Consider the following 16486-nt stretch of genomic DNA (forward strand, 5'->3'; position numbering starts at 1 on the left):
CAATATACAGTTCCATGTGCACGCCTGGCATCTCAGGGAGGCTCTGGGCTGTAGTTATACATCTGGGAGTCGTCAGGTTCTCAGTAATATTCAAAGCTACAGCCTGGATGAGATCACCCATGGAGTGGGCGTAAAAAACAGAGAAGGGACAGAGCCCTGGAAAACTCCAGTGGTGACATCCTGAAACACAGATGTCACCACAGTCATGGGGAGAGATGGGGGTGGACGGCCAAAAGCCACCAGAGAAAACAAGTCCCAGGAAGAAGGGTCCTCAAGTATGTTAGATGTCGCCGACGGGCAAGGAACATGAAGATTGGGCATTAACCGATGGGACTAGGAACAGAGGCTGGCTTGAGGCAGAGAGACAGCTGTGTGTGCCAAATCAGAATCCCTGATTCAGGAAATGGAACAAAGAGTTTCTGAGAGACTGCCGAGGCTCACAATGGGAGCCGATGGACGGTCTTCTGCGTGGCTCTGTGCATTGCTCTCCCGGCACCCCCCGCCCCCCAGCAAACAGTAAAAATAGCTAACCTTTATTGAGCACTGGCTATGTGCCAAGAATGCTATTATGATGCCTATTTTTAAATAGGGAAGGAAGGGGCTCAAAAGTCATGTAGCTTGCCCCAGGTCACACAGCCGGTAAGTAGTTCAGCCTCTATTCAACCCTGTTCCTACATTCAAATATAAACTACCATTGCCTCCATTTAATGGAAGGGGAGGCCTGCGCTTAGGTATAGAAGTAACTTTATTTTCTTTGAGATAGGGTTTCTTGGGCCCCGGGCTGGCCTCCAACTTGCTAAGTAACTGAGGACGACCTTGAGCTTTTGATCTGTCTCCTGAGATAGGCATGTGCCGCCATACCCAGTTGTATGCATCCCTGGGGATTGAACCCGGGGCTTTGTGAATGAATGCTAGGCCCTTTGCTAACTGAGCTACATTCCCAGCACTGGAACTCACTTTATAGAACATCGGTTTTGGACCAGCGCCTTCTGTTTGAATGTTTTCCACTGAACTCCTACAAATCCCCTGAGAGACAGTCAACACTAACATTGCCTTTTGGTTTTGTTTCTTTGAGAGCTGAGTCTTACACCAAGGTTGGCCTTGAACTCATGAACTTGCCCACCTCCACCGCCCACGTGCCAAGATTACAGAGCCATCATTTCAGGTTTACTCTTGTCATTTCAAAGACTAGGTAGGAAACAGGGGGGTGTTGAAAGGGAAGGTGGGGTCTAAGGGAGTAGAGGTCGTGGCTGCAGAACTCAGGCCTAGATAGCCCAGGAGACTTCAACTCTGCCTATCCTCTGCCATTTACGAGTCTGGGGCAGCCAGGATTGGAGAAGAATGGAGAACCCAATAGAAATGACGCTGCCTTCACGCATGCTCACCACTTTGAGCATTCCTGGGTGGGTTCTCCGAGATCCCCAGCCCAAAGCAGATCTGGAAGTCACAGGCAGGTTTCGGGGCTTTCCCATAACCAGACTTGCTGTCTCTCCTCACAGAGACTGACCATCGCAGCCTTGAAAGAGCACATGGAGCTGACCCCCCTTTTCCTCTCCTTCCCTCCATGTATATAGGGCCATTCCCTACCTGTCCAGTTGTAAGGGAACGGCTGTAGCCAGGGATGGAACTCCGGGGATGGATCCGGGGTGGGACACAGCAGCTGAAAAAGGCAAATACCAGAGTCAGAAGGGGAGGACGCTAGCAGGTGGAGAGAGGGCCTGATAATATCAGGGCCTCTGACCAGGTTCTGTTCCTCCCACACAAACACAAAGAGACTACCCAGGAGACTCACAGTATGAGGTCCCTCCCGGACTCCACCCCACCCAGACCCCCCACACACACTCAAAAGAAACACTAAGACAAAGACTATGACTCCATTTGGAGCAGAGCAAAATAGTCTGTTGAATCCTAAGCAGGACTACCCATCCAAAACCCTCTACATACGGTTCCTGCAGGAACTCCGAAGTCGGCTCTGACACCCCTCCCCCACCATTCTTACTTGATCCTGGCTGTGTCCACGCTGGAGGAACGGCGGGAAGCAAAGCGCCGGGCAAGTGCTTTGGGAGACGTCTTGGGGCTACCATCTGAGTCTCCGCTCTCCTCGTCCCCCATGGCTTTGATGTAGCTGCCGCTCCGCATCCTGCGGCAGGGGATCTCCCCATCCTTGCCACCCGTGGGGTAACCCCCCCAGTCATCTTGCGGCACCTGCAAGGACAAGGGCCTCTGTCCCTCAGACACTGTTACTAGTCGGCTTAGAGGAGAGGGTATTCTTCCTCCCATTGGCAGTAGGGGGCGCTCTGCCCTGCTGGGGGAGCGCGCCGCACTGACTGAGTAGGCACAGGGGACTTAAAGGGAATGTGTCAGGATGTTTTCTCTCTCTTGTGGGGGTTACTGCATCATCCTCCGGAGACCTTTAGCTACTCAAAAGAGGGTCAGCAGAAGAGACAAGATGCCAAGACATTGAAGACCAGAGGCCTGAGTGGCCTGTCAATCATGATCCTCATCCGTGCCTGACCTCAGTGACCTTTCACCCTTCCTCCTCCATCCTTTGAACAGGCCTCCGCTCGCCCTCCTGACTCCCTCCCAGCTATCAAGGAACCGCAGAGGGTATCAGGCAGGGAGCGTATCAGCACCCTCCAGTCTAGACCGAAGCTAGATGGTCAGGAGATCAGGCCCGGGCAGAAGCTCAAGTGGCAGGAGGGAAGCCAATTAGGAGGCTGAGGCTGTTCGGCAGGCAAGGGATGATGAGGCCTAAATTAAGACAATGAGAATAAGGGAAAGAGGAGGAGAAGGAGATGGGATGCGCTAAAGAGCATCCGTGAGCCTGATTAGTGGGGGAGGGAAGAGGAGCCTGGGAGGAGTCCAAGATGGCTGAGAAGAGCGGTGGCTGAGGACCCGGGGGTACAGGGTGTTGTCCTGCACTGAGCCACAGAAGTCCAGATCTGGGGAGGGGTGACGGGTTCAGAGTTGAGCACCGTGAGTAGGGCCAGGAACACCCAAGAAGGTGTTACGTGCAGTCTTGGGGTTTACTGGTAAAGATGGGCTGGAGGCAGACATGGGGAAATCAAGGGTGGTAACCAGATGCCTCGGAGTAAAGGAGACACCCCAGGGGGCAGAGGGAGAGAAGTGAGGAGAGACCCGCTGACATTTTAAAAAGGACTGCAAAGCAGGGAAAGGGGGCCTGTGAAGTCACCTGAGAAGGAGTGGGCAGAGGGGTGGGAGGGAGTCAGGAGAATGCCATGTCACAGAAACGAGACATTTCAAGAAGAAAAGGGAGTCGATTATGTCAAATGCCACAGTGTTCTCCAAGGTCAGTAACTTGTGCTCTGCAGTTAGGAGACCCAGGGCAAATCCTGGCCCTGTCACTTGCTAGCTAGGTGAACTCGAGCAAAGCTAATTGAGCTCTAAGAATCAGTTTCCTGGGCTGTAAATTGGTAAAAGTAATTATACCTGCACCGGAATGGTCGGTGGGTAAGATAAACAAGCAATTCTGAGAGCCTGCAACACAGACATCGCTCCGTAAATGCTAGCTATTATTACAGGCGCTGGAGGCTTTGTTGGGGGGAACGGCTGCCCAGAGACCACCAGTAACCACTGCCCAGGGCAAGTTCAAGGGAAATCTGACTGAGGTGAGAGGTGAGGGAAATGGAGGTCTATGCTCTGAGACTTTAAGTAGAAAAGGATGGCAGGGAGTGGGAGAGCGTGAAGGTTTGGAGAAATGTTTTAGGAGAAAAGCAGCCGTGGATGTTTTCAAGAGAGCCAGTCGAGGTAGTCTCTAACTCCAGGGGCAGCTGAGGGATGCAGTGGCTGAGGAGCCCTGGTTGGGGAAGGAGCAGCTCCATGGGTTGGAGGCTCTGATGGTCCCCTACACGGTGAAGAATGAGATATAAGGAGAGAAGGCTGGAGGAGCAGGGCCTTTAAAACACATGCAGTCCGGAAGAGGTTAAGCAGAGCAAGGAGAGGCTCCAAGGAGGCAGGCTTAGGGAGGGGGTGGGGATGGGGCGCGTGGTAAGGGTGGGGCTAGAAGGCTCAGGAAGAGACCCTCATAAGGGAGCAGGCTCAGCGAGGGCCAGAGCTCCATCCGAAGGGAAATGAATGTTGTTCTGAGGGGGATGCAGGGACCTGGAAAAGGCTCACAGGCACACGGGTGTCCAGTGGGAGAAACCAGGCTACATTAAAGGGTAGGAAGCTAGGGTATGGTGAAGTATCCCTGCCATACCCAGGAGGCAGAATGGAAGCCGATAGAGGCAGCCTGAGCTACGCAGGGAGATGGAGATCACCTCGGCCTACATGAGACCCTATTTCAAAAAACAACAAAACAAAACAAACAACGAAAAAGCCAGAGGGGAAAATCCCGATAAAGTTACCACGTCACATAGAACCAACCTCCCCTGCTTATGTGACAGGGGAGTATCAGGCTCTCTTGGAAGGTCCCTGCAGCCTTCGGTTCACCCACCCTTGGGCTCAGGCCCCCACTCAACCCCCATCATGTTAGTATGCTCGGGAAGCCCAGGCCCTGAGAGCCATCCCCACCCCCATCCTCTCCAGAGAGGAGTGGCAGGAGGCGAGATGAGGGCACACACTGCAGGGCTCCACTCCACAACCACTGCAGAGCTCTTTCCACTGCAGGACACTGTGAGGTGCATGTTAAAAAGGAAGCCCCCAGGGAGGTCAGGACAGCCCTGGAGAAGCAGCAGGGAGCAGCAATATGGTAGCAAGGTCTGGTTACAGGGGAGGAACAGTGTGTTTTTCCCTGCACTCCTCAGTTCTCAGCCTAGAGCCCCTCCCCACCCAGGGAGGGAACAATCTGAAGCTGACCTACCCCCGGCTCAAATCCCAGAAGTCTCATCCCGTTTTTGCTACAGTGCTGTTTGCTCTCCTGGGCTTTCGTGTGATTCCCCACAGGAGAGCACTAACATGTGTACAACTTACAGGCAAGGCCAATGTCACCCCAAAGGCTCATGCGAGCTCACCTCTCCAACGCACTGTAGGAACTTCCTGGAACACCTCCAATCTGCACTCCAACTCCTCCACTGAGACTCAGCTCAGGAGACATTCCTCACAGGAGCCCCCTGGAGCCACCCCTAGCCACCGCCCACAGGTGAGTGAGGAGCCTCTTCTGTGTTCCCCAGGAACCCAGGACTCTCTTGTATCACATAACCTACCATCTCTTTCCTGGTCTATTCCCTAGAAACCACGAGCCCTCGGCAGCCAGGGTCTCGGTTGCTGTATTAAGGATGTGCTCACTGAATGAATGGATGTGGATCAACAACCCAAGAGAAATGCCCACATTGGAGATAACCCTAAACCTTGTGGACCTCCAAAACTTGACGTTTTCCCCCTAAAAGGCCAGGAACATTCAAACAATCAATGTGGGCTGGTTGAAACTGGAATGAAAGCCCCAGGAAAGGGCTCGGAGCTCCTTGTGGCAAAAAAGACCACAAGTTACATGGGTAGGATGAGAGAGGGTCACGCCATCACTTCCCCACCCACTCCACCACACTGCCTGAATGACAACAGGACTCAGACTCCAGTGTGTCGCCAGCCTTGGAAAATCCCCCAAGAGGCATTTCCTCCAGAGTCCTCCATAATTTTCTGGACTGTCCCGCCACACCACAGCCCAGATGACAAACCCAAGTAGAGGAATGTTCTGGAATCTGACCTTCATATTCCAATGAACTGGACCACCAGGATTTGCATATAAAAGTTCTAGGGAAGGGCTTGGGGCTGAAGGGACTTCTTTCCAACTCCCAAGCCCCAAGCTCAAAGACAATGCCATTATGTCCTGTCCACCGCCTTCTTCCACCCCAGAAGACAGTGGTCAGCACATCTCATCCAAGCCAAGAAGTCTTCCTGGTATCAACATCACTGGTCAGATTAGAGGGGTCCCTCCAATGTACAAATGAGGAAAGAGAAGCCCCAAAGGGGCTCAAGGTTTCATGAGGCAGAGCCTCCTTCCTTCAAGACCTCCAATACAGGGACAGCTGGACTCCACCCAATTATATCCGTCATTCCCCCAGCTGACCAGACTGGTGAGGACTCAAAACATGGTCCCCTACCCCACCAAGCCTCACCTGCAAATAGTGATAAGTCCTGGCTTTGGCCTTGGTCTCTGGACCCAGGAGCCCCTTGCCTGGCCCGGCCCCTGGGTATCCATCCCGGCCCTGGCTGACCATCATGGTATGCCAGGCACTTCGCTTGACTGACTGTCCATCCAGGGACATGGACATACCAGTGCAGGCAAGGCAGCGGCCTTCTGACCCGCCCGAACGCCCCTTGAAGCTCAAGTCCCGGTAGGACCCATCTGGAGCATCCAGGCAGAAGGGACCTCCGGGCTCTCCAGGGGGCCTCCCACCCAGAAAGCCACTGTCACTGTCCAAATTGTCATCAGAGCTCCACCAGCCTGTGGCCTTGGTCTGGTGTCGCCCATCCCCCTTGCGGTCCTTGCTCTTGCTCCGTTTGCCATGGCGGGACTGGTGGTGGTGATGGTGGTGGTGGTGATGGTGGTGGTGGGAGGTGGGGGGGCCTCCAGAGCCTGGACCAGAGTAGCTGTCTCCCCCAGAGCTACCTCTTCCCTCGGCCTTAGGCCCATTATAGTCTCGCTTCCCAGGTGCCTCCAGAGAGTGGGACTTGGCAAACAGCTTCTGCACAGAGTGAACCAGGTGCCGGATGCGGCTAGGACTCTCGCTGCGAGCCTCAGGGGCAGCGCCAGATCCAGGTCCAGGACCAGGCCCTGCTGGACCTCGCTGGTATGGGAGTGTGTGGAAGCCATCTTGTTGAACTGGCAACTGCTTTTCAAACTGATCCAGGAGTGTGGGAGGCAGGCGGGTGGCACCCTTGCCCTGTGGGTGGCCCACACAGTCTTCACAGGTGTCGAAGGGGCCCTGGCCCGGGTACATCCTGGGGAAGGTACTGCTGCCTCCCCCAGCCCCCACCCCCCCTGGGCCTCCCTCGGGGCCTACAGATGATGGACCCTCACTCAGGCTCAGGGGCCCTTCTGGAGAAAGGTGTCCCAGGCCAGCTCTCGGGGCACAGAAGCGGGGCTCGGTGGAGAAGGCCTCCCTGGAGCCCAGCAGGTACGGGGCCCTGGCAGCTGGGCCCACGTCCATATGCTGTTGGTCAGCAAAGCGGGCTGGGCGGGGATGGCTGCCTCGGTCGCCATGGTAACCCCTCATGGCCTCAGTAAAGGCTCTTCATACTGTTGGGGGCCAGGCCCCAGGAACCTCCTGAGAAAATAGAAGAGAAAAGGGATTTGGACTGAACAACAGGCCACTTTACCTAAAATCATCTTTCGCTAGGCACCGTGGCATCCCTGTGGGTATTGCCTACCAATTTTATTGTGATTAATTATACTATCTTTCCACACATGGACTGAAAAGTCCTTAAAACAGTCATAATAGACAAAGACACGAGGGCACAGAATAATCCCATCATTCATCACGGTTGCAAATTTGATAAATACTCATCCACAAGAGGAAATGCTCTCAGCCAAATGGGCTTTTAAATATCTTTAGATTATCAAAAACAAAAGGCAGCCCAAGCAGACAGACCACATATTCAAAGAAACCAGTCATTAGGTGAACTGGCTTTTAACAAGCTAAGCTGAAGCAAATTGATCCACAGCCATTCCGCCACCTCAGCCCTATCCCGCATCCCCCTGCTGCAGGTTCCAGGAAGAGAACACTAACTTCAGGTCTACATCTCCACGCCACTCCATAGAACCCCTATTCCTTCCATGTCTACTTCCTTGCCTCGACTGCAGTCTCCTCCGCTCCCCTCCTCTGGGGAATGCCATAGGCAGGAAAACTAGAGTTGGCTTCTCCCACCTTTGCTGGCTTCCCGACACTAACCACTGGAGTCCCCGCCCTCTTCCCTTGCCGATTACCCTTTGCCAACCTCCCTGACCATGAGAAGGCATCTCGGAGGGAGGAAAGACTCCGGGCTTTCCTGGCTAAAGCAGGCAACATTTGACCACTGGACTGTGAATGGAACCCAGGAGTTTTTCCTCCCAGGAACAGTGGGCTGGAGAAGCTGGAAGCCAGTGGAGAAGCCACTGTGGAACCAGTGTCCCTGGCCCTCATCCCAGGCTTGCCGAGGCGACAGGACAAGAGAGGTCAGCTCTCAGCAAGAGTTGCCTCCAATCAGGACTCCAGGAGCTGCCAGGACAGGAGCTATGGCAGGAGGAGGTGACAGCAGGAGGGACAGGGACAGAGGATCTGGCAGACGGAGCCCTCCCCCACTCTAGACCAGCTCCTGGGCCATCTGCTGACTAGGAGATGACAGTCTCAAAGACTCCAGACAGCAGTACCTCTTTTTTTTTTTTTTTTTTTTTTCTTTTTTTGAGCTGGGGACCGAACCCAGGGCCTTCAGCTCCTAGGCAAACACTCTACCACTGAGCCAAATCCCCAACCCCGACAGCAGTACCTCTTAAGACTCAATCTCCCTTCCTCCCGACACGGCTTCCCCTCACCCGTTCTACCTCTGGTTTCTCCCAGATCCTGCCCGCAGCTCATCTACTATTTCCCTAGCGCTGGTGATGTACCGGGTATGGTGCACACATCAGTCTCTAAGCTGACTGAAAATCCTGTCTTGTAGACATTATCCACACTTACCATGAGAAAATGGAGCTCAAAATGGGGAGATGAAAAAGCCGGTAAATGGGTGAGTCACCGCCTATCAAGTATTTGGATTCAAGAACCCAAATATAACCCCCATCTAGCAAATTTTCTAACACTCACCATCCGGGGTGTCCCATCCTTGATGTCAGGATCCCCACCACCAGGCAGAATCCTAACTTCAGCAGGCGCAGGACCACTGGCTCCTGACAGGAAAGAGAGAGGTAGTGAGCCAAGGAAGGACGCTCCTCCTGGAGTCCTCGGGACAGGTCTCTGCCCTGGCAATTTTCTTTCCCAACCCCCCAAACCAGGACTGGTTGGATCCCCCACGATGCAGAGGCTTCAGACCCTCAGGGAAATGAACTTGGCTTCATTATGCAAATGTATGCAAATTTGCGCACAGGTTGGACTACCTCCAACTGCAGGTGTCTGTGTGATCTGTCCATGAGGCTCAGCTACAGCGTTTTCACTGCCCTTAAATATGGCCGCGTTCCACAGACATTTGTTGAGTGCCTACCTAGCGGAAGGCAGATTGAACGAGAAGCATACGGAGGTCATTTGAGTGCGGCCCTGTCCTTGAAGGGTCTGTAGTATAACGGGAAGAACTTCAGGGACAGAATTATCAGGTCCCTATATCCTGGCACAAGCTGTTGTTCCTTCTTCCCTGGTTCTCCTTTCCCCTTCCCCCAAGCTCTCCTCCTGGCTAACACTTAATCACAAGGAGCCTCAACTTCCCGTGGAGACTTCCTGTACACTTTATTCTGGATTTTGCCTCTCATTGGGCTTTTATGACACTCTTGGTACCCCCAAGAAACAGCATGCTCACAGGATTGAAATCGTTTGCCACTACCACCCTCCAGTAAGGTGGGGGAAAAAAGAAGAAAAAGAAAGAAAATAGGTTCCAGTCATCTCTGACTTGAGCTGGTCCTAAGTAAGTGTTCCCTATGGGTGAGGGAATGGCTGTGCTGGAGAGGTGACAAAATATTAGTCTGGCTTGGATTAACAGCTAGAGCAGATTCAGTAGAGAAGAATCAAGGACAGCTTCCTGGAGAAGAGAGTATTTGAAGCACGATATGGGTAGACAAAGGTTGGGTTTGGGATAATTTCCCAGGGGAGAAAACGGCGGTTACAAGGCAGATAAAAAAAAAGTGCAAATACCAAAATCTGAGGGCTGGGCTTGGAGCATTCCAGAAGCTGGTGAGGATTTGGCAAATACTGGAAGACAGAGAGTCAGGGAGGAAGAGGACTCTCAAGTTTTCGGTAGCCGTGACTGGAAGACTAATGATGCCATTATTAGAGACGGGGATGTCAGAGGGAAGAGCTCGCTTTGGGGTCATGATTAATAATAGTGAAAGAGACACAGTCAGACATGAGGAAGAACTTCCTGACCCTGAGGATTGTGACACAATGGAAAGGGTTGTGGAAGTCCGTAAGAGTCTATAGAGAAAAGGTTCAGACATAAGCTGTTTCCAGATCCAGGGCCTGGACCAAAGGAGCTATTCATTCGTTATCTTGCCTAGAGAGACACTGTGGTGACATTGTTGATACCAAGAGCCTGGCTCTACGGCGATTCTCATTACTGTCCTTTTGGCAGGATAAGACAGGGAAGTCTGACGGAGAAACTTAACCTCCTGTGGAGGAAACTGACCAAAGCATCGTCCCAATGGAGACGAAGCGTTGAATACTGTGGAGCTTTGTCTGTGACATGTTCTTTTCCTAACCCAGAAGGGGCACATATCAAACTGGACCTCACACTGAACTTCCCAAATGTGGACGTCCATGTCCGAAGGTGTTCCCTGCCACCAGCTTCCTACACCTGCTGCCACCAAGCTGCTGGGTTGCCATTAGGATGTTTTGTTTTGCTTTGGTCTTTTCTTTCTTTTTTTTTCTTAAGATTTATGCATGTTATATGTATCCGTGTTTTGCCATCCTGCATGTACATGCATCACATGTGTGCCTGATGCTTACCGAGGTAGGAAAAAGGTGTCAAATCACCTGGAACTGGAGATCATTGTGAGCCACAGCATGGGTGCTGGCCAACACACAGATCCTAGCAAGTGCTCTTAGGCAGCGTCTGTCCCTCCCACCCTCTTGGTTTTGCTTTTGGAGCAAAAGGTTCAGGACTCCCAAGCTGGCCTAGGACCCCTTCTCTAACCAAGAGTGACCTTGAACTCATGACCTTGCTGTATCCACCTTCCAAGGGCTGGGTTTATAGGTGTCTTGTCTTCAAGCTCTTTTTAAACTTGATTCTCGTTCTCACCAATCCATGTTCCCTTAGCTCAGGTCTCAGACAGGAGCCCCAGAAATCACTCCTCTCCAGGTAGACCGCCAGCACCCATTCCCTTCAGGGAAGAACTGTCCAGAAATAAAACACCGCCCCAAGACCAGGTCTATGGGATCAGACAAACGGTGTTATCTTCCAGGTTTAATCCACCTGTCCACACTAATGTCATCCAGGACATTAGTGAACATCGAATGACACAATACCTAGGAAACCATTTTATAGCCCTGGAAGATGGAGGCCGATGAGATAGAAGGCTCAGTGGACAGTATGAGTTGGCTCCCCAAAGCCCACAAAGTGGAAGGAGAGGAGAGAGTCCCAAAGGTTGACCTTTGACCCCCCACACACATGTGCCTCGTGACATGGGTGCACACCTCCAGTGAATGCATTCACATTAAGCAAATAATAAAATTAAAATTAAAAGTTTAAAACCCCACCCGGTGGTGGTGGTGCACCCATTATAATCCCAGATCTTGGGAGGCAGGGACAGAGCTCTGAGTTTGAGGCCAGCCTGGTCTACAGACTGAGTTCTAGGCCCTCCTCCCTCGGCCGCTTGGGAGTCGGGATTACAGGTGTCCAAGCAAATCCGCCAGAAGCCTTTATTTGGGTGTCTAAAATCTTCAACATACAAACAGCAAATAATATAACTAAATACAGGTTACTGAAGGAAGGGGATATTTCTTTCCTGTATTTTTTTTTTTTTAAATTACTCTCAAGTAGCCCAAGCCAGCTCTGAATTCCTTACACAGCCAAAAATGACCTTGAGTTTCTGATCCTCCTGCAAGAGCGCTAGGATAGCATTTGTTTGTCACTACACCGGGCTTTAAAGGAAAGATTTAATTATGAACTCCTATTCCTCAGATCCCATGCCTCCCCCTCGGCCCCCACCTCATCGCTAAATACAGTGAATGGGAGGGAGAACCAATCAAGGAGAGAGCTCATCGTCCAATCCATCACCCCTTCCTATGGAGTTTGCATCCTAAAAATAGCCGTGCCCACTGAGTCCCATGCCCACCAATCACTGCCGGCGGAGGATCGGAGACTGATTCCCAAACCCCTTTCCCTTCTTCCCAGCCTCCCTTGTGATGAAGCCAGGCCATTCCACGGTGGCTAGTGATTTATACATGAAAATGTGAGGTTCCTGGAGGGGAGAGTCTGCCTTTGTGACAAGGGATGGGGTTTGCGGGTGCCATCCTCCCTCCCCCTGCCTTCTGCCTGGGATAAAACAATGATGGTCAGATCCGGGGTACCCGGCTTGAGAGAGAGACTTAGAAAGTCGCAGAGATGTTAGCACTGACACCATCGAGCCACACAACCAACACAAGCGGTTGCCTTTCTCCAGGCCTGTATACGATGAGGAACAAACTCTATTTTAAACCCCGGTTGGCCAGATTTTCTGCGTTTGCGGCAGAAAGCGGTGCTACCGAATCCAGCTGCACCTCAAACATCACCTTCTGCTGGGACATATGCAGGAGGCTCATAGCTTGTCTCCCCCGTTCTGGTAACCCAAATTATCCCTTGGAGATGCAGATGTGACCGTACTGCTTCTCTGCTTTCTTCACCCAATAACCTTGGGTTAGTTAACATCTTAACCTGGCCAACAGAGCCACACCTGGCCCTTTCTGCTTTCCCAGCATCCTCTCCCCACATGCTCCCCCCTTTGCTTGTTCTCTTTGCTTCAACCAAACCAGCCTTTTTTCAGTTCCATGGGCCCTCACATCATGGGGCCTACTCTCTGTCCAGAGAGCCTTTCCCCACCCACCTCTGCCGTGCTGACTTCTGTTTCCCCTTCAGATCTCAGCTCGGTTGATGCTTCTTCGGGGAAGCTTTCTCTGGCCTCGCTGACTAGGTCAGATCTCCCTGCTGTTTGCTCTCAAGGCATCCTGTACCCTTCTCTAATCTAGTTGCCATTTTAAAGCTGTGTGATTCTGTGACTGTCTTATCCTATTCTCTCCCAATAGGATGTGAATTCCACACAGGAATTCTGACCATCTTCAGCGAATTCCCCCCAGCCCCTGGGCACAATGCTTGGCGAGTTGTAGGCATTTGTTGAGTATGCCTGCAAAGGACAAGGCCCTCCGACTTCAGGCATTTTATTTGATCCCCAAAACTACCCCAGGATATGACTTCATTCCCCCATACATTCTCATCTGAAGCTGCCAAGACGACATTGAGAGCTGACAGCAAAGCCAACATTGCCCAGCTCCGCAACCCGACGGCTTTGCTACAGCCTCACGATTAGCCTTGAGAAGCTGAGCTTGTAAAATGTCATTGGAAAGTAACAGGTATTAATGCCACCGGACAAATAGAAAGACTGCATACATACCGCACAGCTAATGAGAGTCCTCGTTTAACTTTCCTCTAGGTGGGGAATATAACTTCATGCCAAGCCCAAGGTCAAATAAAGAGACCAGCGGGAACTCCCTGAAGTTTCTTGGTTAGTTAGCTTCTTAACCTGGCCAGCCGAGCCACATACCTGACCCTTTCTGCTTTCCCAGCATCCTCTCCCAACACACACCACCCTTGCCTGCTCTTCCTCAGCCAAGCCGACCCAAGACAGGGTCTCAGGTAGCCTGAGCTACTCTCTATCTCACTATGCATCAACCTTGAATTTGTAACCATCTGGCCTCTATCTCTGAGTTCTGGGATTAGAGACATGCCTGAAGTCTGTTTCCTGTGGTGCTGAGGGCCAAACCTCTGGGTGATGTATTTGCATGCTAGGCAAACCCCTCTACTCTCTGAGCTACATCCCCAGCCCTGTTTCTTTTTTTTCCATTTTACCAAATCAAGTCACCTTTCTTCTTCATCCCATGACACAGAGAGAGGCCCAGATGGTGAACCTCTGAGCCTGGAAGGCGGCCACTTTGACAATCACCTGTGGCTGTCTGGGAAGTGGAAAGGGGAGTCCAGGAGGATCTGGTGTGTGACAGGCTCTTCCGTGATAGACCTCAGATCTATCTGGGGATGGAAGAAGGTGGCACAGATGCTGACACCAAGAAATTACCCAATTTAGCACCAACTACACAATCCGGCAATTAGTTTCTTAAACCGGAATTTGCTGGGGGCTGCCAGGCTGGTGAAGTTGTTGTTACAAATCTCACTGGGAAGCCAGCTGTGTAATTCGCCAGGAGGTTGTCACTGCCCCAAGCAATTACCTTCCAGAAAAAGAATGGGAAAATGGAAGAAGGAAAGGAGGTGCAGTCGAAGTCAGATTACCTCGTCCCCTGCCCCAGGGTTGGGTGACAAGCCTTTCCTAAGACAGAGGTGACTCCCACGCCCACCCCTCATCAAAGCACTCACTGGCGTGGAATTGCCACCTCACGATCTAGGTACAAATCCCTTGCTACTTGCTTGCTAGCTGTGTCTACGGGGTGGGGGGGGCAGGGATTCGCTGAGCTTGCACCATTTTCTCATCTATAAAATGGGGACATTAGAGCCACCGTGAAGGTGTTAATGACGTGGTTAATGCTTAGCACATCAACTCCTTAGCACTCTAGCTGACACAGTAAATAGTCCGCACAAGGGGCTAGCATGATGTACAGCTTTATTTTCCTCCCTTCCTTCACCCGTTTACAGGGCGACCTTGAGCAGGTCGTTTGCTCTCTGTGAGACAACCACCCAAGGCTGGTGATCCTCTGGTGGTCAAAAGACAAGTTGTTCTTCACGGTCCGTATCTGGGGACCAGGGATCCAGATGTGCTCAAGGAAAACCAGTGCCTCGGGTTTTCATTACACATGTGATGGCTTGGGTAAAGATTAAATGTTAGCTGACTCCTTCCTTCCTTGGGAAGCTGCTGGGAGAACTAGACGGGGTGGTCCAGATAGTTGTAAACAGATGTTGGGGCTCTTTGACAGGTGTCAGCCTTATTTCTTTGCCCGTATTAGGTCCTTTCCATACTGGTTTCAGTAGAACAGATTTCCCAACAAGTGAGGCCTAGGGTTTGCTTTGTTGCTGGGAGCCTGGCTTCCTCCATGCCTGTGAGTGAACCGCATGTGCTGTTGGGAGTTCTGGCTTTAGGTTGTGCTTAACCATCCCCTTTCCCTGTGTCAACTGAACTAATATAGCTAGGAGTGTACCTGGTTCCCTGTTTAGCCTTCCACCACTCCTCGACCTGACAGCAGCTGCATGCCCACAGGAAAGGGGGGGAGGGGGGCACCCTGAACCATACATAACACGGAACCTCTGGCCCACAAGTCCACAATGGTTTATCTCCGCCCATGGATTCCTCCCGTCCCCTCGCCTCTTCTTGCATCCACTCTTATCTGAGCCCCCTTTAACCCATCTGACCTTAGTTTGGCTCTGGTATCCCCATCAGCATCTGTGTTGCTAGGTGGGGGCCCCAAGTCCCTGGCTTCTCTCAAGCCAGCCCCATGGCCCATCCCTAGTCCTCGAGACTCCAAGAAAATGCCTCCCCTACCATCCCTGCCACAGGAAATGGGGAAGGGGGAACAGAATGGAATCAGGGAATCCCCTTTCTGGGAGCTCGGGGCAAGAGGGCTGCTGAAAATGGGCTTCCTCTTCCAAAACACTCAAGACATTTCGGCAGGGCTGAGTCTAAATGCATCTCCCGACCCCCTCTGACAACGCTCATGCAAACCTGAGAATAACGCCACCTCTAATCTCTTTGAAAGTCCCACCTCAGGGGGGCTTCGCACTTGATGTTCTCGCTGCCAGAACACTCTGCCCCAGATACTCCTATGGCTTCCTCTGTCTCATCTTGCTGGGCTCGGTCCTGACAGGCTTTCCCTGACCACTCACTCTCACTCAGTGCAGCCTTGTCCTCCCTGGGGTTCTTTCTACACCACCCAGCTCTGCTGCTCCGAAGCACTTAGGGGATCTTTGAAATTACTTTCTTCACCTATTACGTTTTTATGGTGTGTCTTCCAGTGGCAAAACATCACCTCCAAGGGGGCAGTGACTAAGCCTGCAGCCGTCTGTGATCCGGAGTGCCTGGTACTAGCAGACAGAAATGAATGGCTTCCCTGCTGCCCTCGCCCACTCTCTGTGCACAGAAGCCCGAGGAAAAGACCTCCCCAGCCTTCCCTCCAAAGGCTTTGGAGAGCTCAGAAAGACCAGTGTTCAAAATCCTGTGTCTAAACACAGCCCCGCTCTTGCTGTGTGCCTGTTATCAGTCAGATGTGCTCTTTTGCACGGGGAGGGCAAGGTGGAGAAGACAGAAGGAAGGGGATGACCCTTACGGCGAGTGCTGCAGAGACAGACGAGCCTTCGAGGAGGCTCTGAGAGACTGACTGAGTCGTAGGAGTCAGGCTCGGTGCCCACCACCAGCCCGGAGAAGGTCTCGTCACTCAGACTTGTTGGATCCCAGCTCCCTCTCTAGCTGGGTCCACGGAAACAAGAAGCCTTGCATACCACGTGTGAGCTTCCTCCTCCTCCTCCAGGGCTTCCAAAAGGCCATGCTGACCAACCTTCTCCCTCAAGGTCAACCGTTTCCAGTCCCTCTGCTCTTAGCTATGTCTGCCAACACCTCACCCCACCCCAACTCCTCAAGGGTCTCCAAGAGCCCAAGTTTGGGAGCTTCCCCTTGCTGAGAGGAGCCTCAGGACCAGAACTCGTAGGAGGCTCTATCTAG

General features: G+C 52.3%; 1 protein-coding gene across 2 annotated transcripts in view; it reads right to left on the reverse strand.

Annotated features, from left to right (window-relative positions):
- The window catches only part of Dlgap3 (DLG associated protein 3), a 42357-nt gene extending 33536 nt beyond the window's left edge, over window positions 1-8821 (reverse strand). For both annotated transcript variants that reach the window (XM_032897620.1, XM_032897612.1), the window contains exons 1-4: window positions 8739-8821; window positions 6075-7226; window positions 2000-2205; window positions 1588-1660 (exon numbers count right to left, since the gene is read on the reverse strand). In XM_032897620.1, coding sequence (XP_032753511.1) covers window positions 1588-1660; window positions 2000-2205; window positions 6075-7175 — 1380 coding nt within the window. In that variant the 5' untranslated portion in view covers window positions 7176-7226; window positions 8739-8821. The remainder of the gene's footprint in view (window positions 1-1587; window positions 1661-1999; window positions 2206-6074; window positions 7227-8738) is intronic.
- Window positions 8822-16486: the final 7665 nt, after the last annotated feature.

Source organism: Rattus rattus, chromosome 1 (assembly GCF_011064425.1).
Source record: "Rattus rattus isolate New Zealand chromosome 1, Rrattus_CSIRO_v1, whole genome shotgun sequence".
In the NCBI taxonomy this organism is placed as follows: domain Eukaryota; kingdom Metazoa; phylum Chordata; class Mammalia; order Rodentia; family Muridae; genus Rattus; species Rattus rattus.